At 42.1% G+C, this 25,755-nt stretch overlaps 2 protein-coding genes across 2 annotated transcripts; one reads left to right on the top strand and one right to left on the bottom strand.

The window, feature by feature from the left end:
* Positions 1-4,491: 4,491 nt before the first annotated feature.
* On the bottom strand, positions 4,492-8,900 carry glulb (glutamate-ammonia ligase (glutamine synthase) b). The gene is made up of 7 exons (XM_079506252.1): positions 8,743-8,900; positions 7,875-8,054; positions 7,548-7,709; positions 7,316-7,462; positions 7,114-7,241; positions 6,566-6,765; positions 4,492-5,885 (listed from the first exon to the last, which is right to left on the bottom strand). Exons 2-7 carry the CDS (start codon positions 8,038-8,040, stop codon positions 5,567-5,569), a joined length of 1,122 nt encoding a protein of 373 aa, XP_079362378.1. The 5' UTR covers positions 8,041-8,054; positions 8,743-8,900; the 3' UTR covers positions 4,492-5,566.
* A 9,213-nt stretch (positions 8,901-18,113) lies between these two features.
* LOC306926202 (phosphatidylserine synthase 2-like) lies at positions 18,114-18,893 on the top strand (the record flags this gene model as incomplete). Its single annotated transcript, XM_079505463.1, has 1 exon — positions 18,114-18,893. One exon carries the CDS (start codon positions 18,114-18,116, stop codon positions 18,891-18,893), a length of 780 nt encoding a protein of 259 aa, XP_079361589.1.
* Positions 18,894-25,755: the final 6,862 nt, after the last annotated feature.

Below are 25,755 nucleotides of genomic sequence, written 5' to 3'. Positions count from 1 at the left end.
GGGGATATGACCCTACAACTTCTCATGCTCACGGCGACTTTTGTGCAAGCCAGCTCACATCCTGTATAGGAATACACATAGGATGCACATGTAATTTTGGACTTCAATATTTTGAGAGAACAACAGACCGGATCATTATATCACTTTGCATTAAAGTAAATTAATTGAGTAAAACTATCTGGCTGCCTTTTTTATTATCATCTGTAGTTAACTTCAAACTGATTTTCAGCAAATGTTATGCAAAGGTTAAGTATAGTATGTTGTAGAGGAGGCTGAATAAACAGTCAAAAAGGACACGCACATCTAAACCTGGATCAAAATAAAGTCACAATGAAGAAATGAAAAAATCCGCACACCATTTGATGCTCCCAAAATATCTTTACTGGTAGGTAGTAGAGGAGGCTGAATAAACAGTCAAAAAGGACCTACCAGTAAAGATATTTTGGGAGCATCAAATGGTGTGCAGATTAAGTATAGTATGTTGTCAATCATATCTATGCATATAGGTTAACTAACTTAAACATGCGCCTGCGTGACCTACATATTTTGCACATTCACGTGAGCATGCTGGTCTCACAGAGGCCCCTTGCATATTTCCTTTCTCAAGTTTCTTATCAGCTGCACTGCACGAGCAGCATAATGGCCCACTAACTCTCCATGGGCTCAGACACAAAGGATGTACTTGTCTAACTAAAATTAACACGTCCTCCCTATCCCTCATTCAGATGTTTAACTTGAAGCATGAACTCTGCCTCCGTCCCATCATACAGGCAGTCAGGCACACACAAGAAACCAAACATAAAATTTGGTCTTTTGAGTCAATCATGTAGAACATGCGGTATCCTCACAAGTTGTCATAACCATGCGTGTGATTGCTGAGGATTATTTGTCCCTAGAACTGATAACATTCACAATAAGAGCATGGGGGGCTTGAGTATGATCTGTTTCAAAGTATAAGGTCCACTGATCTTTAACCTATCTCACCGCATGGATCTGCTTTCACAGCTGCTCAAGTTTCCAGTCTCAGTGGTTTGTCTCACACACAGGGGAGACAGAGTGGGGAGTTGCATTCACAGCCCTGTCTGCTGACAACAACAACAACACAGCCATGCTTGTTGTGGGACAAGTAGGGCTCTGCCACCTCCAGAGCAAAGACATTTCCCCACATTCACGTGACAGAATTAGACACAATCTATCTGCGGGTGGCACTTAATTTGGACTTTCACAGAGATCGCAAGACTTCAATTTTCAGACATTGCTCTTATTAAGCCTTGAAATAGGCTACCCGGTACTCTGATTGAATTGAAGTTCACGTGCCAATGGTTACAAGCTTGGCCGTGCTGTAAGTAGTATATTGAGATTACATAACCCCTCCCCCCCCCTACTACAGCTACCCGAGACCAGAATGTCTTGACCCTGGGACATTCCCAGAACATATGTGCCCACAGTTCTCAATGGGCACAAGGTGCATACAGGGTTTGGTACTAATTGAAGTTGACAGCGTTTTCTTGGAGTTAAATAAAATCTGTGTATTAGTTTATAGTGCATCATCTGATGGTTATAATTACGAGAGGTTATAGTAATGTTGTTCCACACTCTCCTCCAATCCACATGTCCATAATCTTTCAGGTCTATATTCCATATTGTGGTAATTCCCATAAAGTTATTTGACACTTTTTGTAATTCTCCATATATGTGAGAAACAAAACCTTGTTAATATCGGAGGTAACCATTTAGATGAAAACTTAATGATACTGCATGGAGTGGCCTTGGCCCGGCCGGCCTAGTGGTCCGAGCACCTAGGCTGCTAATCCAGCCTGTTGCGGGTTCGACTCCCGATCCCAACGACCTTTGCTGCGTGTCACTCCCCATCTCTCTCCCCCATTTCATGTCAGCTTACTGTACTGTAAGGCAGAAAAAGCCCCCAAAAATATATTAAAAAAGATACTGTATAGACTCTATACTATAGAGTGTTCATCTAACAGTATATTTTGACTGTCAAGTTTATTTACATTTTTTGTATTAGGGCGCAGTCACACCGAACTTTAATTCTGCCTATGTGGGCGGATTCTGCTAATGCTTATCAAAGGGAGCAGAGAACAGGTTTGTTGCCATTTGAGGATTTCCGCTCTGTTCCCATTGAGACACATTGGCAGAATAGCACAGTTCTATTTCTCATCCACTTCAAATAATTGTTATCGCTAAAGTTAGACTAACCAGTTTTCCTTCCTGTCAAGATGAAAAGGTCTGAAACTAATTAAAACTCAACAGCCTATCACTTGAGGCCAGGTCACAGGTGAGTAGCTCAACCAGTTAGTGCACTGCCACATGATGCAAACATCCGGGTTTGAATCTGACTCCCATTGTCATGTCTTCCGTAGCTCCCCTCTCTCTGTCTCTGCCCTTGCTTTCTTGTCTCTCTACACTGTCCTATCTGAATAAAAGCACAAAATGCACAAACAAAAAAAAGTGTGTAGGTAGGTTCTACTAAAAAGGAAAAAAATCTGAGTAATTACTGATAACCTGTCCCACACCTGGATAATGAAAGGACACTTGGAAAGGATCAGTATCTTATGGGAAATATTTCCCAATGTTGTCTTTCTTTCTTTTTTCATCCCATGATTTTGTAACCCATAAAACCTCGCTACTCTCCCTCTGCCAACCTGGCTGGGGAGAGCCCCGAACTGAGCTCATGCTTCCTTCAATGCATAAGGAGTGAGCAGGCCGCTTCTCATTAGCCTGGTTAATAAACCAGACCGAATCAGCCGTTGGCAAAAAAAATTGCCTACCAGCGGATTACGGTCTGGCGAGGCTCAGTAGCACGCCTCTTTCCTACAACCGAGAACAGGTCGGACCAATCGGGACACGGTATGCAATATGGGCGGGCTTTGGTACAGTGACGTTCAATGCTTGAGACCTTTGACTGACAGTATCTCTGACCAATTGCGTCAAAGAGAAAATGTTTGAACCCGCCCCCCGGGAAATGAAATCCAAGTGGAGCCAGCCCAGACTAATATACCGCGACAGTGTTGTGTGATATTAGTCTGGCTTATTAGCCAGGCTAGCTTCTCATCACCTGACAGGGGGAGTTTCCCAGGTAGGATGTAGCACGTGGAAGGAGCGCGTTATTCTAACCCGTTCCTTTCCCCTCCATCATCCTGGCTGACCAGGGGAGGCAGTATAGAGACCAAGATTACTGCATGTTTTTTGTACATACCCTAGGCCTACCTTTTAGCCTGTGACCCAAAAGAGAAATTAGACGTTTGCCCGGGACCCAAACTAGTGAAAATGGCAAGCTCACAGAGCTTGTTAGATCGGCTATTTTCACTATACTTCTTAAACATTTGTTTTCTAATTTATTTTTTATGTTCTTAGATTTTTATTTGATTTATTAATTAGATTACTTTCATTGAATTTATTTTTTGGGAAAGTTGTTTTTTTGTTTTTCCAACTAATATTAATTGAAAACAAAATATGGGAAACAAAAAATAAAGGTCATCACCTTTTTCTGGGCTGTTTGCCACATATACTGACAAACATTTGCTCTTGTAAGCTACTGTATATTCAAGAGCAACCGTTACCTGCCCCTCCATCATTAACTTCACTGACCTACTTTACAACTGGATTCATGGATGTCTACATTCCACTAGATATTGCACATTTATATTTAACAGCTGAAAAATAAATTTGGTGTTTTCTCGATCCAAATTTATAGTCCGGCAGCAGACAGGCTTCTTTTAAAGTGGGAAATTTGGTATATAGTATTTTTTATTGGCCTAAAATATTGTCTATATACTGTATACATTCATGAATCCACTTGCTGACCGGCTGTCACTATTGGGAAATTTCTTTTTTCATTAACATCCTATGGCAGGCAAAATTGTCAAACTTTCCTTATGCTTTAAGTAGCAGGTGAAATGTCAAACTAGGGAGTTTTCATTTTTTACATTTTTGCCTGCCATAGGATGTTAATGGTAGGATCACAAGAAACCCCTATAAAACAAATTGCGGATTAAGTAATCAAGATGTTGGTTTCCCCAACATCAGGACCTGGTTTAATTGGTCATGGGTACTCATGACCTATTGAACCAGGTCCTGATGTTGGGAAACCAATGCTGTAAAGTAGCAGGGTCACTTGATCTTGTAGTGAAGTCTTTGAAACACAAACAGGGTATACCCCGTCTGTAATTAATCACAGCTCGTCAAGCATTACAGTACACATTCCATTTCTAATGATTACGGTTGCATCCTTATTTCAACTAATTCAACATACCACATGACTTTTGATTTCAGGTCAACACAGAAGTATGTGGTAAAAAAAAAGAAATCTTTATTTTTTTCCAGTGATTGAAAACAACCACATTCATCATAAAAACATGAGTGACTTAATACAAGTACAGACATAATATATGGGCCTACATACAAATTAAACATTCAAATGCATTCGGGATCCTTTGGGTTTAAGTTTGAGCTCAAAAACACAATCGTGTCAAGACCATTTACAAATTATGACAAGCAGTATAAAAAAAAGATTCATTCTACCCCGCCAACAAATGTAGCTCATGTCAGGAGGCAAGGAACTGTAGTATAAACCCTTATGCACAAGGAATGTCAGACTGCATCAAGCAGTCCATCCATTACTCTTGCAATCAACAAGGCCATACTAGTAATGCTTTTGGGCAACATTTATATTTTATCAAAAACAAATATATTTTTCTCACCTAAACATCATTGATGTTCGTTTAGTCTTACAATGCCATTGGTCAAGATATTTGCATATAAATAGCCCACACAGAGGCAGAAATTCACTCTGAAATGTAACAATTGCTAACTTAAATGCCTGTAATATATATATTTTGTGATTAGAATGTCTAGAACATGTTTTAGTTAATATCGTGAAAGATATCCCCAAATGTAAATTATTTTATTATAATAATGTGCATAAAACTTTTTTTTATAAATACATAAGTTCCTAACTAGTAAGGTTGAATTATTTTTGCAAGTAGAAATATATCCGGGCTTTGAAGGGTTAAATACATTTGAAACCCAGTGTACTTGACATTACTGCAGACTTTTAATAAGCCGTTTGAGGAAGCCAGGCCATATTTCAGTATGGTACAAAATTGGCTTGGGATAGGCAATGAAACATGCTAAACATCACTTGCAGCTGTTGTTTTTGGTCAAAGTTTGGTTTTGCATTTACAATTTCATCATAGTTCTTGGGAAAATAAAATAAATAATGTTAAGCAAACACAGAAAATGTGAAAGCGCCAAACTAAAAATGGTCGATGTTTAGGCAAGATAGACTATGGCCGGATCTATGAATAGACAATGACCTGTATAGACACCGGCATGGTCCTTAACAAGATACAGTACTGGCAATGATAGCTGATCTACAAGCTCACAATGCAACACATTGTGCGCTTGTAGCTCAGCCATTGTTGGTGCACACAAGCAACTATAAATCAGGCATTATATTATGCTGGACTCTTGAGGTCTGTACAGTACTGGTAATGACACTTATGCTTGACACGAGGTGTGTTTCAAAGAGGGCAGCAGAGGGCGTTCACTTGCTATAGTCTGTGGGTTCATCCCCTTCCTCTTTGAGCAGACATGTGCGTATCAAAGCCTCGCTGACAACATAGGGGTCACAGTTGGCAGATGGACGGCGGTCCTCGAAGTAGCCCTTCTTGTCAGAGCCCACTGCACGGGGGATGCGGATACTGGCACCACGATTGGCCACGCCAGCTGAGAACTCGTTAATATTTGAGGTTTCATGGTGACCGGTCAGACGCCTGGCATTGTCAAGCCCCCCCTTTGGGTCATAGGCACGGATGTGGTAGGCATGTCTCTTGGCCAGCCGCTCAATCGAATCCTCAATGGCTCTGTATGAAGAGAGTTAGATTGAGCGGTTTAAATGATGCACCCAACAGGAGGCAGCATGTAATGCAGTGCAAGAAATAGGGGTGGAACAAGTCATCGAACCGTTATTTATTAATCTATCGCAGGATTTGGAAACTGCGAAAATAGCAGATCTACGAGTTCAGTCAAGCGTTGCAAGCTTGTAGATCTGCCAGTTCAATATTTTTGCATGACACCATAGTGCAACTATAAAATAGTTAAGTGGTCAATTTGTTTAAAGATAACACTTCATTATACAAAAATCACACCCGTGTGAACTGAGTGGTGTAAGGTATTATATAGCCTGATCAGCTGTGGTCTGACGTAATGAAATCACACCCGTGTGAACTGAGTGACCATAGCAACCATGCTAATTTTTTTGGTACGAACAAACACGTAAACTAAAAATCACACCCGTGTGAACCGAGTGGTGTAAGGTATTATATAGACTGATCAGCAGTGGTCTGACGTAATGTCAGACATAATGAAATCATAGCAACCGTGCTCATTTTTTGTACGGACAGACACGGGTACATAGCCAGTTGTTGGAGTGGTTTACACCACTCAACAAAGCCAGTTGTTGGAGTGGTTTACACCACTCAAAAAAGGTAATGTATAAATAGAAAATTAAAGTTGCAGCCCTCTCAAGAAAGAACATCCTTACTTCAATCCACCGTCTTCCCGCATCTCCTTAGTGCTGAAGTTAGTGTGGCAGCCAGCACCATTCCAGTTTCCAGGAATGGGCTTGGGGTCAAATGTGGCCACCACACCGAAGTCCTCACAGACTCTGTGAAGGATGAAGCGAGCCATCCACAGGTGGTCACCAATATTGATTCCTTCACAAGGCCCTACCTGGAACTCCCACTGAAAAGGTAACAAAGACACTAAATACCAGTGTAAGGCAGAACACAGCCTGACATCTAGTACACCGACATCAGCCCTAGGACCCACTAAGAGTCCATGGACCCGTACTCAGACAACACAAAAGTCTGAGTGGGGGGGGGGGGGGTGCCTTTGGGGGAAATGCACAAAATCCATAGACTTGGCTACCACAGGCATGAATAAGACAAACATAAGCCCATAGACTTGGCTGCCACATAATGTCACGGTGGGGTCATTAAGACAAACATAAAGTCCATAGACATGGCTGTCAAATGATGTCACAGGGGAAAGCCAGACGTTGGAGGGACTAGCCTCCTAAACATGAAATACCTGAGCTGGCATGACTTCAGCATTGGTTCCACAGATCTGAACCCCAGCATACAGGCAAGCTCTATAGTGTGCCTCCACCATATCCCGTCCATAGGCCTTGTCCGCTCCCACACCACAGTAATAAGGGCCTGTGGATCAATCAGTTTAGAACCCAATTTGCATTCCGTCTTAATCGGCAAGAGCAGGAACACCACAAACTCACCCTGAGGGCCAGGGAAGCCATTCGAAGGCCAGCCAAAGGGATGTCCATCTGTGCCTAGAAGGGTATACTCTTGTTCCATACCAAACCAAGGGTGCTGGTTATCAACCATGCCCATGATCTGCTTACAGGTGAGCCGTTGGTTGGTTTCTGTTGGAACAGTCATGTAGATTGGTTCCCAATGATACAACTTTTGTGAGATATTGCTATAATCCATCCTAAAGAATAAATTTACCAGCAGGCTTGCGGTTATACTTGAGGACTTCACACAGAACCAGCTTGTTGGGATCTTTCCTGAATGGATCTCTGAACATAGCTGCAGGGAGCAGATACATGTCACTGTTGGAACCCTCTGACTGGTTGGTACTGGAGCCATCAAAGTTCCACTCAGGGATATCTGAAAGAAAGAAAGGCTGGCTAAAACAACATTGCCTGACAGACACTGCAAACGAATCGGGGTTATTTGTCACTCACACGCAACGAAATGTCCGTGTGTCACTCTGTCAGTATGTTCCCCACACACACACACACACACACACACACACACACACGCACACCTTACCCTCAATGGATTTGGGCTCAGAATCCAGAGTTTTGGTCTTGCAGCGCAGTCCTTCTCCAGACCCATCAATCCATATGTACATGGCCTGGACCTTGTCTCCTTGAGGGAGGTCCATGTACTGCTGCTTCACAACTTTACTCAGGTTTGCACTTGCTGAGGTGGCCATTTTGACCCAAAAGCCTAGAAAATATAATATACCTGTAGATGAACCTCACCAATTTTCTGCAGATACATACATCCATGCAACCCAGCATAGGCCTACATGGGTAAAACTTCATGTCATAACGAGATGTACTTTTAGATGCGAATAGCTCCAGGAGAAAGTCAGGCTCACATCACGAAGCAAATGTGATTAGTGATATTAAAATAATTGATTTAAGCCCACCTGACGTTACTGGGAAATGCTAATTTAAGAGATTACTGATCAGCATACGTCCCGTTTGAACCATGATGATCAATGGCGATTTTATTAGTCTTTGTGTAAGAGGCTAGAGCAGACACCGAACAACAAAGAAGCCAGCCATATAGACTGCTTTTTACAGACAAAAAAGACAAGCTTGACAAAGAAAAATTGCATCATGTTTGTATACGTCTTTTCGTACACAGTGTCATATAGACCTACTGCGAAAATAACGAATGTAAAGTTCACAACGCGACTGCGACTTTCGGGAGGAGGAAAGTGTGATTTGAGCACATTTGGAAAATGTGATGACAGTTTTAAATGTGCGTTAATAACTAAATAAATAAAAAAAGAACACACTTGGTGTAAAATGATAGGAAATGTCAACATCACATCAAAACACGATACAAATAAAATAAAACAGCAATTAAAGAACACTTGTCTATAGAAAAGTGTAAATTAAATTACCTTATGTTAACTGACAAAAAGAATGAATCGACTGCCACAGCCCCTGGAGGTTTTGTGTAGTTCCTTCTTGTGATTGTTGTTTTTCATTCCTGTTTGCTGTTCGTTTCCACACTGGATTTATAGCACCGCTGAACAGCTCCTTGCACGTGATTGGTGGACCAGACAGAAACGTGATATCTTCTCTTTGACTTTCATCATAATGCTGAGCTGCTCATAGTTAGTATATACAACAACTACAGGAGGTTCTCTTCCTTACAATGACGTTTATTTCCCACAAACCACCCAGAAACATAAACCAAGGCTATAGAAACGTCCTCAAAAGGTCCACACAATGGAAAAATACAGTTCAACACACAAGACAAAGATCTATTTTGATGGTTAAATACAAATATGATGCCCTCTGGTGGTATAAAATGGGATTTTTTACAAATGGAACAATTTGTTCTTGGTGGTGATGACAATTGTGTTTTTGTAACCCCCCCTCCTCCAGTCCACCCTCATAACCATTCAAACCTTAATAATAAAATAGTGAGATGAAGAGCTTAAGTGGGATGCTTTCAAGTGCAGGTTTCTTAAAGCCAATATTATATTTCTGTTAAATTATATTGTTGTCTTGTATGAGTGAGTGACAAATACCCCCTTTTGGCCTCTTGAATCTATCTTCAAAAGAAGGCAGACAATAATATGCTATAAGAACATTAAAATGAAACAAATTACAATAATATTTCCATTATCCTGCATTGCAGGGGCAACAATGAGCACCGCCAGCATCCTATCCAATGACCGATGGTACCATCATGATCAGCGGCATCAGCCCCAGAATGCTAAACATTCATGGGCTCATGTAGGTCAGAAGTGACTCTCACTCTTCCAGTGCCCGCAGTAGTAATGGGCCTGTGTTTGGGGTCTTGAAGAGGGCAGCCACACGATGGAGCATTACAGGGTTGTTGACATTTTGCAGAACTAGGATCTAGTTACATCCTTAGAGACAGATTCAGGCTAAGGAGAGAAGTTGAACCCCCTGCTACAGTAGTACTGTAGTAGAGTAGTAGTAGTTGTATTAGAGTAAGAGCAATGCTCAAAAGAAGAGTGTGTGTGTGTGTGTGTGTGTGTGTGTGTGTGTGTGTGTGTGTGTGTGTGTGTGTGTGTGTGTGTGTGTGTGTGTGTGTGTGTGTGTGTGTGTGTGAAACAATTAAGACTATCTTCTTCTACAGTGCAATCTACAGAACTGTTTCCCAAACACTGGGTCGGGACCCATTTGTGGGTCGTGGACACATTTTTATGGGTCCCTTAATTATTTGTTTCCTACATTCTGTTTTTAATTATTTCAAAACATTTTCAAAAAACTCAATTTCTCATGAATATTAAAAACAAATCCAATGATTTTTTTTCAGTAATTTCATGAAGAAATAAAAGATAAATCAAAGAAATTCCATAAATTAGAAAACAAATGTTTAAAAAGTAGAGAAAATAGCCGATCTACAAGCGCACAACGCAGCGCGAAGCGGTGCGTTGTGAGCTTGTAGATCTGCTATTTTCACTAGTTTGGGTCCTGGAAAGAATCTCTCTTTTGGGTCACAGGCTAAAAAAGTTTGGGAACCACTGATCTACAGCATGCTTCTTTCCTCAAAGGCAACATGAGAACAGCAATCCACAGTGCAGTAAACACATTCATTATAACAGGCTACCTTGTAAATCCAACCTCCTCCTGGACATAAAATGGGATCAGATAGAACTAAGGAAAGTACAGGTTCCAAAAGTGGTTCTCAAAGTGGGATCCATGAGGTGTTCCAGCAAAATGAGCAGCAGTTTCATGTCCCTATTATTTCACTGGCTATATAGTTAGACCAATAAAAGAATGAATAAGAGTGATCATAGGTGTTATCTCCCCACCTACGGTATAGATGTAGAATGTGGTACTAAATCTAACCAGCCCCTGGCACTAAATCTTTTGAAATGGGTGTCTGCGGACTAATATACTATCATTTTGGAGGTCCATGACATAAACATTTTGAGAACCACAGCCACTTCCAAAGAAACCCCTGCCTTTGTACTTGCATAGTCTCAGCTGTCCCACTGCCACCAACACATTCTCTACATCAGGCCTATTGTCTGTTTTGAGACCATCTTCGAGGGCCCATTGGGACAAGAGCCTCTCTATCCAGAGATAATTAAGCAATGGACTCGTTCACAATCTGTCTGATGCCACGGAGAGGCAAGTCTACTGTCTGACTGGGGGCTAACATCATCAGTCAGCAGTGGAGGCCCTTCCCTGTCATCCCCTGCTGTGATGGTGCACAATCAGGTTCTATACAAGAAGCAAGAGGATGCTCTAAAGCTATTCAAAAGGGAATTTTCTTTGTATATTATGGAATCGTATTTGGATATATTGTGTATCATATGCCTGCATTTTGGATGCAGAGGACAAAACCTTATTTTCCTAAGTGGTCATTTTGTTAAACATTGTAGCACAGACCCACAGACCCACATAAAAATACATGGCATGATTAAACAAATAATGAACCGTTTCACTGACTACTTCTTTAGTCCCCCCCCTCCTTTTCCTATACTGTTCATGTATTCTTTTTTTTCTAACTGTGTATTTGATGATTTTTATTTTTTATTTTGCATAGATGTGTATATTGGTATGTCTTTAAATGATTTGATGAATTGAAAATGGAGGACCTGATGTAAACAAGTCTTAGTGCTTTTTTCTGGTTTTATCCTCTGTAGGCAGTTTTTGTATTACCTTGGACTGTACCCATTCTACAATCTGTTAATAACATTTTCAATCAATCAATCAATCAATCATATATGGAACAGTTTTAATGCATTCAAGGCACATATGATGATACTGTGGTAATCATCAGACAGTAGACTTCTAGTTGCCAAAAATAACCACCAACTTTTCTAGAAGTCTACCGTGGTGGTGGAGTGAAACTTTGATCCCATGCTAAAATCCCATCCTCGTCGATTTGATTGGCAGAACACAGCTATGAAACAAAAATGTTTGGTCAAACCATGCGACTTCCATTGGAAAAGCATTGAGTCGGCCATCAGATCAAACACAGAACATGCGTTTGGTATGTGTGTATGAGGCCTCAGACTATTGGTTGAGAGAGCAACGATTTATTGTCTTCTGGCGCCTCCATCAGGCCAAACTTTGACTTTCTATTTTGTACTTTCCCAACTTTAGTTAAATTAGTTGCATTTCACCCTTCTGCAATCTGCACTGGTCAGTGCATGGTTCAGTGTGGCCACAGAAGAAGACCCATGATGACCCAGCTGTCCTCCCAAATTCCAATCATACACACACGCCATGGTCGCCATCTATCCTTCACACCTGTTGTTGGAGTGCCTGGCCATTGGTCAAGCTGCAGAGGCACCACTGCTGAGAAACGGATCATCTGCGGTCAGTGTTTTGGTTTTGTAAACATGTAGGCTACGCCACGCCACGACACCACCGTCATAATAATGACAGACTTAATTTAGGTCTTGGTAGAAGTCTGCTGCATGCACTCACGTGTTTAATTGTTTTTTAGGCTAACATAGAGACTTTTAGGTCTCGGTAGACCGTAGAAGTCTGCACATATTGTTTTAATTGTTTATTAGGCTACACAGTAGCCTACACAGTACACACGTAAATTCAGCTAATTGGGTTCACTTAAAAAGTAGAGCGCAGATTTCAGAACATGACAAATTGAAAATGTTAGATAGGCTACAACGTCAACAACAAGTTTGCAGCCTAACAATAAGCCATATGCCATATGGACATATTTGTATAATGTTGGAGTGAGATGTGTTTACATTTTTAAATGTAGGCTATAGTCATTTGTACCATTAAGTGATGTGGGTAGCCCTGCTTTAATAAATGGGGCATACAGTATTGTGCATATATTGTGTGTAGGTCTATGTTGTGTACTCTGTATGCACAGCTGCATCTGAGTGTGTAGCAGGGAACAGCACAGGCCAAGCCTGGTTGCATGGTGAAGAAAGCTGCTCTGAGTGAAGCCGGCTGGTCTGGGCCATGAATGACAGTTTATGGTGTGGCTGGGGTGTTTGATAATCTTATTGGCTTTACTGACTGACCATGATTGTATATCCTGGATGGAGGGGAGGTCACATCCGCTGATGCTTTGGACTGTCCGTACCACCCTCTGCAGCTCTTGGTGGTTGTGGGCAGTGAAGTCCCCACACCAGGCAGTGATGAATCAGTGCATGGTGGCTCTGTAGAAGGCCCTATATAGGATGTTAGGCCCATGCCGAACCTCTTCAGCTGCATGAGGTGGAAGGTGTTTGTGTGCCTTTTTCACTACATGGCCAGTGAGTTCATGCCAGGAGTGGTCCTCTGTGATGTGAACCGCTGAGGAAATGAAAGCTGCTGACTCTCTACAGTAGACACGTTGATTAGATGGTGATGGGGTCAAGCGTTGAGAGAGAGGTTGTTCTGGTACAGGGGTGCCCAAAAGGTCAAAAGGTAGATTGTGATCTACAAGAAGATGACAAAGGATGTGCAGGTAGACCACATGACATTACCCTAAAAATATAATAAAAAAATGGGGGGGAAAAAAAGCATCTGCCACTTTAAGTACGGTAACTGCATTGATTGACATCAATTAGGGCCTGTCAGCTCAAACCCACAATGCAATACTTTGTTTTCAAGAGTGTTGCACACAAATGTCAGTAGCATTTCACAGTTATACAAAACAGTACTAATGCCATTTCCCCCTGCTATTTTCCATTCAGAGTGTGTTTGTCTTGGCCTCCATGCACTGGCTTCCTGTGCATTTCAGCCAGGGTCCAGTTTAAGGTACAGGTGCTCACCTTTAGAGCTATGCATGGTCAGGTCATGGATTATTTGATTGACCTTGTGCCACGTTATGTGCCCAGAAGGGCCCTTAGGTCTGCAGAACTGGGTCTGTTAGACCCACCCTCTACCAAATTAAAAACCAAAGGTGACAAAGCTTTTCAGTCCAGGAAGCGGCAGGCAGACGAGCAGGCAGTAGAATAGGTGAGCTGGGTTCTGGAGGAGAGGAGAAGAGCTTGAGTTTGCAGGAAACACAGGAGCAAATACTAGGAAATATAACTAAACTATAACTTCACTAGACCATAAACACTGGCTAGAGTCAAGCTATAGTACTACCATGAAAGGTTGTGCAATGATCTGGAGTGAAGACCAGGGCTTAAATACTGTCAGGGCTGATGAGTTGATGGCCGGCAGGTGTGTCAATTGAGTGCGATGAGGTGACCACAGACAGGTGTGCCAAGGCTGGAAGCTGGGAGGAAAGCCGACGCCCACACACAGCCACAGTATGGCAACACAGAGCAACATACTGTGACAGGTTCAACCTGAAATTGCTGATTTATCCTATATTTATTGATTCATCATGCTTGTATTGTCATTTGTTTTAGTTGAATTGTACAGCAATGTTTATCTGCTTTGTTATCGTTGTTTTGTATTTTATTGCATGTACAGCACTTTGTGAGTCCTCTCTGTGAAAGGTGCTATATAAATAAAATTGACTTACTTACTTACTTACTTACTTACTTTACTATGTAATGCCAGCACCGCTATTCCAAAACACCTTCAGGTACATTTTTAAACTATTTTCAAGTCAAAGTCAAAAAAGTGCAGGCACCCCTGTTCTTGCAACTGAACTGAAGAGACAAATGTTGTTGTCTACACCTCCCAGTCCAGCAGTGTATGTTGGCTGTAAGGACATTTTCACAATGAAAATCTTGTTTATGCAGGCTTACACATTTGCACCTCCGTAAAGAATGGAAAACAAGATGAGCACAAAAAGCAGGCTACTTCCGTTCCATTATAAGACAGCAGCCCAAGGAACGCGTGGCTTTGTGTGTCCGTAGACTTGCGGACAAAGTCTATGCAACAGTTTTTTCTGTGCAAACTTACGTCGTAGTGGGTGCCACAGTAAACTAAGATGTAGGGGGTGCCACATAAAAGGCGTCGCTCGCTTCACACAAGTGATTTTCTTGCCAAACTATTATTAGTTGCCAACTACTATTGGTTACATTGGTGACTGGTTTCATTGATTTTCACCTGTAATATTCAATTTGTTCACAGGAGGGGGACAAAGTCCACAGTATGAAAGCAATTTGACCCACAGTCATTTAATCACATTAGTGACCAATGTTGGTCATGTTGGAATGAATATATGCTAAACTAGAAAAAGTGCCCTTCTGGGCACAGGTCTCCACCAGGAGGATAGGAGTGTGTGTGTGATGTTTGGCAAAATGTTTAGGAGCAATATAAACGTGTGTGTGACGCGGCTTGGCCTGTTGTAGCGCCACCATGAGGCTGATTTGAAAACTGTCAAGTGGCATTTCTTCCAAAGCCTAGTGGGAATATGCATGCACAGTTTCACCACAATCGGACGCTGCGTTGAGTAGTTGTGGCGATTTGTACAAGACGGGTACAAAGCGGGCTACTACTGAAACGTTTATAAGCCAATCATAGCCAATGAGGGTGGATTATGAGAAATCAAACAAACCCGTCTTGATCACATGACTATGAAGAGCATGTGTACCGATTTGGATAAAATCTGAAGGAGTGATATTAGAAAATGTGTTTTACATATGTCGGCCTCCTGGTGGCGCTATAAAGAGCAGATGTGAAAAATTCCAGGCAAAGGTTTTTCCTTGGCCTCTAGGGAGTTGGCATACAAAGTTATCCACAGATCCGTGCAGTTAGAGGTAAAAACACTTTTCGGCCAGTTATAGCACCACCATGAGGCTGAGTTGAAAATATTCATGTGGCATTTCCTCCTCGGCCTAGTGGGAATGTGCGTGCACAATTTCACGGAAATCACACGATGTGTTCATGATTTGCAGCATTTTGTTTGAAACTGAGCACTCCTGCGAACTTTGGAAGCCAATCAGGATGGAGTCTGAGAAATCTGAAAGACCCGTTTCGTTGAATGGCTCTAGAGAGACTGTGTACCAATTTGCGTGATGTTTGGACAAAATCTGTAGGTGTACTGTCCAAAAACTTGTTTTGCATAAAGCGGCCTCCTGGTGGCGCTATAACAGGCCGTTCTGAAATTTTTGGGGCAGAGGTTCATCGTTGGCATCAAGGGAGTGTGTGTGCAAAATTTGGCATCGACCGGGTTAACGGTGCCGGAGATTAGCTGTTCACAGACGGAAGGACGGACGGACGGACACACGGACGCCTTCGGCCACACGCCTTCGGCCTGGTGGAGACAATAAGTAACAAGAAAGGTGGTAACTAGAACGGTGCGCTCAGTAGAGGTCTACCCCCCTCCCTTCCTCCTTCTATCTGTCTTTCCGGGGAATTTAAATGTTATGGCAATGTTTTGGGGTTGTCCGTGTATATGAAACACACATGAGGGGCACTCTTGTCATCGTACATCAATTTATGTTAGCGGGCATTTGACATTGCTACATAAGGTACATAAGGTGGTCCCTTATTGGCCAAGCGCTCCCACCAACATGTGATTGGTTAGCCGATTTGCTTGTTTACATATGATGTAAGTTTTCCTTTCAATGTCAATGGCGTTTAATGTTTTTGATGTTTAATTTACGTCATATTTATTGGAATTATCAGCTCTTATCATCATACATCATCATGCATCATCTCATACTGGCCAATTAGAATGCCTGTTGCCTGTGATTAGTTGGCTGATTTGCTCGTTTACATATGACGTAAATTTTCCCTTCAATGTCAATGGCGTTTAATGTTTTGATGTTTAATTTACGTCATATTTAGAGGAATTGTGACGTCATTTCTCCGTTCATGGTCAATGGCAAAGATTTAGCAGACATTTGAACGTTATTCCCCTTTCATTGTCAATGGCAAATCTTGAGACGTGTGGGGACAAAAGCTGTTTATAGAAGAGGCTAGCGCCCCTTAAAAATCACACTCGTGTGAAGTGATGGGCGCTCTTATCATCATACATGACATTCCGTGCTCAGCCAATCAGCTGCGCAGTGAGCACATTTCGTGCTCATACACACAAACACACAAAGCTGTGCATAGGAAAAGACACAGGGCAATGAGGGTAAGGTCTATATGTTGGCCGTGGCATGTTGTCATCATTGGACATGACAATGTTATATCCCAATGCATCTCAAGATGTGTGCATGACCCTCCCAGCTCATGGTTAATCTCCAAAACTGCGGGACTAATCAGCACTGTTCTGTGCACAGTTACAGTAGTCCAGCACATACCTACTTGCGCGAGCAGAGCAGCGCAAGTACTGTATTCGGCTGCGTGATTCCTTCGGCCAATCGGGGATTGTGAATTGTCCTTGACACCCTCGGCCAATCAGGGATTGTGTATTGTCTTTTGTGGCGTCGCTCGGCCAATCCAATCAGCCAATCAATTTATCTAAAAACGGACATATGTGGATGACGTAACAAATTTGAGTTTCAAAGTTATATATACAGTAGGGAGGGAGGGACAGTAAGTTGACAAGTCAGAGATAGGTTGCGCAAGTTGGCAGCTCGATAGAGTGCATTTCTAGATTTATATGTTTTTCACATAATGTTTTATAAACCATTAACCTTTATTTGATACATTTGTCGTCATAGATATGTCATGTATACATAGATGACTGACTAAACCCCTCCTCAAGTAAGTGACATCATTTCATACATCACGTTCAGTCTAATATTGCCCTCTTAATCTCAAAGGCTATTTGAGTGAATAAAGCATTAAATGAAATGCAATAAAGACAGAGATGAAAGGCTCATATCTGTTCCTATCAGAAAATCAAAACAAGATTAACTGGTCTGTGGAAATATCGGTGGCCGCCGGGCAAAGGTCTGTGAATCACAGTTTACAGAGAAAAGCCAAGCAGATGAAACGGCTGACTGCCATGGAAAATCTGACAAGGAGGAATACAGAATCTGAAGTAGAAGACGATGGAACAAACACGTTTTTCTGGCGTGCTCATACAGTAACAGTATTGTTTATTCTCACATGTGTTCTTGTGTATGCGACTCTTCTGGATGATACACCACACAACACAACTTATAATATCAAGAGAGGTATTGTTGCCAGTATTCTGGTGTTTCTGTGTTTTGGCGTGACCCAGGCCAAAGATGGACCCTTCACCAGACCTCACCCGGCCTATTGGAGATTCTGGTTGTGTGTGTCAGTTGTTTATGAACTGTTTCTCATCTTCATCCTTTTTCAGACGGCGCACGATGGCAGAGGGTTTATGAAGTTCATTGATCCGAAACTGGGAGTTCCACTGCCAGAGAGAGATTATGGAGGCAACTGTCTCATCTATGACCCTGCAAGCCCCTCTGACCCCTTCCACAACGTCTGGGACAAGATGGATGGCTTTGTCCCCGCCCACTTTCTGGGTTGGTACATCAAGACCTTGATGATTCGTGATTGGTGGATGTGTATGATTATCTCTGTCATGTTTGAGTTTCTGGAGTACAGTCTGGAACATCAGCTACCAAACTTCTCTGAGTGCTGGTGGGACCACTGGATAATGGACGTACTGGTTTGTAACGGTTTGGGTATATACTATGGTATGAAGACTCTCAGCTGGTTGTCTTTGAAAACATACCAGTGGCAGGGACTCTGGAACATTCCTACATACACGGGTATGATTAAGCGCATTGCATTCCAGTTCACCCCATACAGCTGGGTGAAGTTTGAATGGAATCCAGCATCAAACCTGCAACGTTGGTTGGCTGTTCTAGGAATTATCTTCATGTTCCTGTTGGCAGAGTTGAATACGTTCTACCTGAAGTTCGTCTTGTGGATGCCTCCAGAGCATTACCTGATTCTTCTGAGACTGGTGTTCTTAGTTAACGTGGGAGGCGTGGCCATGAGGGAGGTCTACGACTTCATGGACGAGCCAGGGTTCTGTAAAAAGCTGGGTCAGCAGGCATGGCTAGTGGTGGCCATCATCGTTACAGAGTTCCTCATCGTGGTGAAGTACGACCCAAACACCATCATGCTTCCCATACCATTCTTCATCGTTCAGTGCTGGTTGCTGGGAATCGTCCTCATCGTCACCTGGACAATCTGGAGATTCTTCATACGTGACATCACACTCCGCCACATAGAGACCCGACATCGCAAACAGGAAGTCCCTGGAGACCGGGAACAGCCCCTTGGCAACGGTAACGTGGCAACCCCGTCACACTGAACTCGACGACACCTCCGATGAGCAGGAAGTCTCTGAGGGTGGAGAAAGGAACTTTTTTTCCCCACTGTCGGTAGAATTATATACACCTAGATGCCTCATTCGCCGCTGCAGTTCATTGGAGTGACCTGTATCACGGCTGCCATATATGGCACGCTGCCACAAAGTGACTACTGGCCAATCACAGCGTGTCTTTCCCGGGACTTGCCAGAATCTAGGGTCTGTTTGAAAAAAACGAGTGACCAGAGGGCACACCAGTGTGCTCAGTGCCTGCAGTATATCCGAACGCACCCTGGGTTACGTAAAGACCTGCTTCTGATTGGCTTCTCTGAAATGACACCCGAGATACAAACGCCCCAGAGCTGGAGGAGCCATTATGTCTATGATAGGTAGGCCTAAGAAGACCCAGAATATTTCAAATCGGCCCATAACTCTGAATCACACACTGAAGATCCTAAACAATGCAGAGTCAAAAGTGATTTTTTATAATTAATAATTTAGACCCATACGGGGTGGCACAAATGGCACAAATGGCACAAGTTCCCCCCCCCGCCAAATTAGATACAAATGACTCGATTGACTTCAGACTCGATTGACTTCAGTGTCACCAAGGTTTAACAGCTCCTTGGTATTGCATAACCTGAAGGGTGTGTGTTCCCAAAGGAGTACACTTCTGTGTGCCTTATGAAAAGTTGCACCCTATGTCAAAGGCTATTTCCCCTAAATTCTAGGTATTTCACGTGTTTTGATTGATTCATTGATTGATTGATTTATTAACAGTTTGCAGAATTACAGTACATTTCAAGTACAACTCAATACAAAAGCAATAAAGCATTACACTTGTTTACAATAGGGCCCACCATTTTCAATTCATCAAAACATTTAGAGACGTACGAATATACACTACTATATAGTCAAAACAGGAAATCATAAAAAGGGAAAAGAAACATATACAGTGAGGGGGAAAAGGGGTGGGTGGTGATTGTAATGTTGTACTCTTGTTTAATTCTGTACAGGAGTCAGTTATGCCGTTCACATTGTGACACGCACGCACGCGCACACACACACACACACACACACACACACACACACACACACACACACACACACACACACACACACACACACACACACACAATCATATTAGAAAGTTAAGAATAGCAACACACATAATCATATTTTTGTCGCATTTTTGCAACAGATGAGCTCATCACAATTCATTTTATTGTTGTCCAGCATGGCGTCAATCTTACTGTATGCCAGGTAATCCTACATTAATGCTTCTAAGACTATATTGGGGGACATCATTTTGTATTCATATAGAAACAAATTATCTGCAGCAGTTGGAGGCGGTCTCCCTACTCTTCCATTTAAACATTTCAACCCTGGTGTTGTGTAGCTCACCTGCTGGTTGGCAATGTCTACTAAGTTATTGATTGGACACTAGATGCACCTCCATCATCATTGTAGTGCAGCCATGTTTTCAAATATGTCTGTCGGTCGAGGGAGACAGCCGACATAATTTACTCATTATACATATTAATTTACATTACAGTACTAGACCGGTATAGTGAAATATTCAGAATCTCAAATTAGAGACAATTCAATATTATTTGACAGAGTTTAGATTAATTTGTAGGATGTGGAATAACTATACGTTGCTTTTTTAGGAGCTTCCCAATCTTTGAATCCATCCATTCATCCATCCGGAATCGGGTCACGGAGGTAACAGTTCCAGCAGAGAATCAGAGTTCTCCCTTTCCTGGGACAAACATTAGCTACAATGCGTCCCACTGGGGAGCCCGAGGCATGCCCAGACCCGAGGCATGCCCATACCCCCATCTGGTCCTTGGTCAGCTTGGAATCACTGAAGCTACATTTGGTAAGCACTTCTCATTTTTACATGATGTTCAAACACAAGGGGGTGCAATGTTTCCATCTATGATATTTGAAGAAAGTCTTTTCTGAGGGGTAGATGAGAGCTGAGAAGTATTGAAGCACTTTCCAATTTGATATTATATTACACTTGCAGGTGATTATTTAAAGACAGGGCGAGCAGGAAAACATCCTCTTACTGTAGAAAACGGTGAAATTATAGAAATAAATAACATCAACGTGTGTAGAGCAAAGTAAAGAAAATATGATGGCCTCCTATTTGCTCTGCTTGTCAATCTATTAACAAATAGGCACAAAGTAAGTGAATTGTAATATTTGCAATGTAACCATCCATCTCTTTCTATGCCTTTAGAATGCTCAGTATTTGAGAGCGGGTAACATTAAGTGGGGATACATAAATAAGTCAGAAACAACATTGGTCATTTGAACCCTCAAACAAAAATGGTAATTTCTGCTCTAATATGTGTCATAAAAGCCTCACCAAGCCCCTTAATTATGCCTCCGTGAAAAGACGTGCTATACACAATAAAAACGGTGTCAATTAGTATGCAGAACAATGCTTAACATATCAGAAAATTAATCTACACAGCACTTATTAAAAGTTTCTTTCACCGAATAACTAGGGCAAGCCAGCAGAGAATGGTATTGTATGTGGTCTAGTTCATTGTAAATTACTCCTTTGTTACCACTGTAGAAAAGCAATTAAAACAGGGATTTGAGTGTGGTCTTATTCTCCACAAACCTGTCATTGGTTCATGCTGAAAAATCCGTGTGCCTGCTTCTCTTTTGAATGGAAGCTCGGTCTCATTTATTCTGCGCCTTTGAGTAAATGTGATTCAAGAAGGATAAAGTATTGGGAGATTGGGTGCTCTGGAATGATTCTTGCCAAAGGATATCCTGTTTATCTGCATGTTATTGTTAGAGAGGAGATAAGTATCTCTGATATCTCAGTGCTATTAATGATGAAGGATCTGAACACTACCCATGGCTTTTCCTTTACATTCTGTGGCTTGTATCATGTACTTGGACTTTAGTCTTTTTGTCCATGCATTTTCATTTTTAGAAAAATAGAAATACAAAATCTTTCCTGAAATCTACTACAAAAAACTTAAATTTGCAGTTTTGGAGACAAGAACATACATGTTTCATTGCCATTGAATGTTATACTATTTTTTTTAAACAAGCAAAGAAAAAATTGCTTCTAAATACATCTTGGTTGGTGGATGAGCAAGGGGGCGTTTATTGATGAGAGAAAGGAAAGGTGGGAAGGAACATAACCTAATTTATGTGGTATGTATGCTCCTTTACCAGGTGAGCCACCATGGTGCCCTCATGCCTTTAATATTTAGTTATATCTTAGCAGTACTATCCAGTACTACTAGTAGACAGTACTATCCTTTTTTCATAGGCTGTGAGGAATTAACACAATTTATCTTTTTACGGCGTGGGCCTGTTAACACAAGCGGTAGGCCTATGATTACTTTTTACTCCAAATCAGTATGCTATGCTATCAATATCAACCAGCCTAAATTAACCGTAGAATCTTAATGGCAAGAATAACACTCTATTCTATTGTGATGTTTAACAAGGGCTCTGGTTTGATCATTGTTAGCAATGCAGCTTACTGTTCCCAGCTAAATGTCAGCACCCTACTCATGGTGAGAGCTGCCCTGGAGGCAGGAGACAACGGCTCATTTCCCTAAAACACACTCTTTTAATTAAACAAACGAGCATAAAAAAGGAGAGGAAAGGAAAAGAGACGGTCCCATAATTCCCCTGTGAGGAGCAGTTCATTAATATGTAGAGACCCCGTGGGTTTACAGACAATTTCTCCTAGCCCTGCCTGCACCGGTAACGAGGCAACTGTGGCTCAGTCAGAATGGCTGCATGAGAGCATGCTGCTGGTTCTTGAAGTTTCCTAACTATTGTACACTAGTGTACACTATTGTGCACTAGTAGCATTACAGATGTACAGTATATGATTCCAAGAATAATCCCTCTGACTTTACTCACTCTATTTTCTATTTAGCTCATACCTGTTCATGCTTTCTGATGTGTGCGCTGGTGCAGACTGGTGCAGACTCACTAGGAGAGAGACAAAGTCGATGGACAAACAATTCTCAAGTAATATGTTCAAATCTCCAAATTACGCACACTTCCATGTTATGAAATCCATTTTTATGTTCTAGTTCTGTGATTCCATCTGTGTTTTCCCACATTGAGGATAGATGCTATTTTGTTTTTTATGGTGTCTAAACCGGGACGGAATGGGTTGGTTTGTGGTTTGAGGTTGGCCTTGTGAATGTCAGACATGGCGGGTTTGAAGTTTGGAAGCAGTGTGTGTGAACACAGTTAGTCAGTGCCGATAGAATGTAGCACTGGGCATAACATTTTCAAACTCTGTGGAGAGAATTACAGTTTATCACTCATGATGACACCCTTGTGTGGAAGTAAAGGCTTTAAGTAGGTTTTCTTTGGAATCCATAATTTCTAATCAGTTGCAATACAACTGATTTCGCAGGCTATTGTGAACAAAATCTCTATTTGTTCTTCTCCCAATAACCTGCTTGCAAAAATGCGTACATTTACAGAGCATACTGCAAGCCTCTTGCAAAAAACTGGTATCATAATGTAGCCAATAACCTCTTCAGCATATTTTGGTGACTCATTTTAATCTTCCAGCTTTTGGGATCAACAAAATATTTTGTTTCTAATCAAAGCAAGCTATTGTGGTTGGATGTGAGGCCTTTAGGTTTGTTGTTTCCTTTGCAGTCATGGTGTTGCTTGTCACTTAATTGATGGAGAAAGTACATCAGAATGTTATGGATCGTGGGTGTTATCTACTGTCTAGCATCGCCTCGTCACCACAGAACTCATTTCTCACGTTGGCTGCAGGGCCTGGGAGAGCTTCTCTTTCCTTCCAACCCCTCAGAAGTCAGGTGGCCCTCAGCCATTCCAGCTGTCTGTCGGGTGTCATTCTAAATCATCGTCTGTACAGGGGTGTAAAGACAATCACACAGTTTTACATGCTACATTTACCTTTAATCGAGGGTAAATCACGCGCAGAGAAGACCCCCAAATACGAATCTCTAGTAACACTTCTGTGCATGTGTAATTAGCACAGTAAATCTCCTAATTAGCTTGTTGCGTTGTCAGTGGTTATGGCGGCATTCGGGGCAGCAGAGAATGAGACGGGAGGGGGTGGGGCCCCGGCAGATGGCATCTTGCATGTTGTCTTGCAGGCATCATCGTGTGTGTGTGTGTGTGTGTGTGTGTGTGTGTGTGTGTGTGTGTGTGTGTGTGTGTGTGTGTGTGCGTGTGGGGGGGTGGGGGGGGGGGGGGGGGGGGTGTTGTGTCAGACGCTCCACTGTCAGGCCACTGCCAGAAGCCCCCACTCACCCCCAGCAGCCAGAGAGGCAGAAGTTAAGAATAGAGGAAGTCTTGTCACATTGCATGTAGAACGCGTCCTATGTTCTGGGGGTGATACACACAAGGGCGTATTTGAAACAAACAACTGCTGCTCGGGTATGCCCCCCCACCCACACACACCCTAGTTATTGGTCCCTGTTGGTCAGATACTGTCACTTTTTGTACCCTGTGTAGTTGAGCTTCAACACCGAGTTGACATAATCCATTGTGTATCCTGGGTCTCTTTCATTAGGCTGATTTTATTAGTGTGTGAAAGCAGCACCACTGGATTAGATGACATGTTATAAATGCATGTCAGAATGTTGTCAAATCTTCACTTTCCCACTTTTTATAAAATTTGTCAGGGGACCAGTGACAAGAATATTTTAATGATCTGACCATGACCTCTTCATGCATCTTTCATAAAGCCAGACAGCCAATGGCAAAACATTTTCAATTGAAAATCTAGTATGTGTGTGTGCGCGCGAGCGCGTGTGTGTGCATGCATGCATGCATGCGTGTGTCTAGTCTTCCCCAGGGCTTAGTCCAGCACACTGTTTTCAGCATACAGCCATACTTTTCTGGTTAGATCTTGATGTGCACAATGCTCCAGGTCATTGAATCTGGATGGGTAAAGCAGCTGTAGAAGTCTACTTCAATTCAAACCAATATTGAAACGCACACAGTCACCCAATTAACAACTTTGATCCTGGTAACCCGATTGGTTATGTCATTATAGGCGAATATTAGAATAAAAATCTCATTTTTTGACAAAATATTACTCGGACGGAGGCAGCTGCCCTAAGTTACAGCTCAGCCCAACTCAAATATTGTTCTGACACAGAACAAAGGGAGTTTCAGAGACTTATCCTCCTCCAGATGTTGAAGTTGATTTGAAAAGAAAAGGGGATCGAGAAGGGCGGGGGTGGCAGGGGTGGGGGTGCGGGGGGATGGGGGGGATACACAGCGGCAGCTGCTGCATTAAAGGAATCGTCAAGGAATGTTCCTTTATGTCTTAAGGTGAGAGAAATACATTTTGGGGACACACTAGTATTTGTCCACTATTCTATGTCAGATACTGTTGTGGTTGATGGAATACTCACTGGGTGTTCTTATTATTTTCTTTAGAATCAGCCCCGTCACCTCAGTTTTTAACAGTCAGCCCAAACATATGTTTTTGACACGGTGGGCTATTAAGAAAATCACCACTCTTACTGTTTCTCGTATGCTTTCTGCACCTAAAATATGGGATCAAAGAAGATTCATCGCATTAAACAATATTAACAGATAGCTGCTCATTACATAGAAAGCAACAAACTCTGGGGTGAAATTGAAGTGGCACCTGGGTCTCGTCTGCATGTTGTGTTCGCTCCTTGTTAACAGGGATGAAGCCGTTTGTGCCACAATCTGCTGCCATAAATTTGATTTGCCTTTTACCCAGAGCTAGCTGAAGACAGCAGGCTATTCACAGTAACACCATACATGGCAAAACTGCATTGAAGTTTTCAGTCTACATTATCTTCTGTACTTTTTTCAGTGATCTAATTTGGATCCATTTCCT

The sequence above is a fragment of the Electrona antarctica genome (assembly GCF_951216825.1).
Source record: "Electrona antarctica genome assembly, chromosome: 7".
Classification (NCBI taxonomy): domain Eukaryota; kingdom Metazoa; phylum Chordata; class Actinopteri; order Myctophiformes; family Myctophidae; genus Electrona; species Electrona antarctica.
This window is presented reverse-complemented; position numbering and strand designations above follow the sequence as displayed.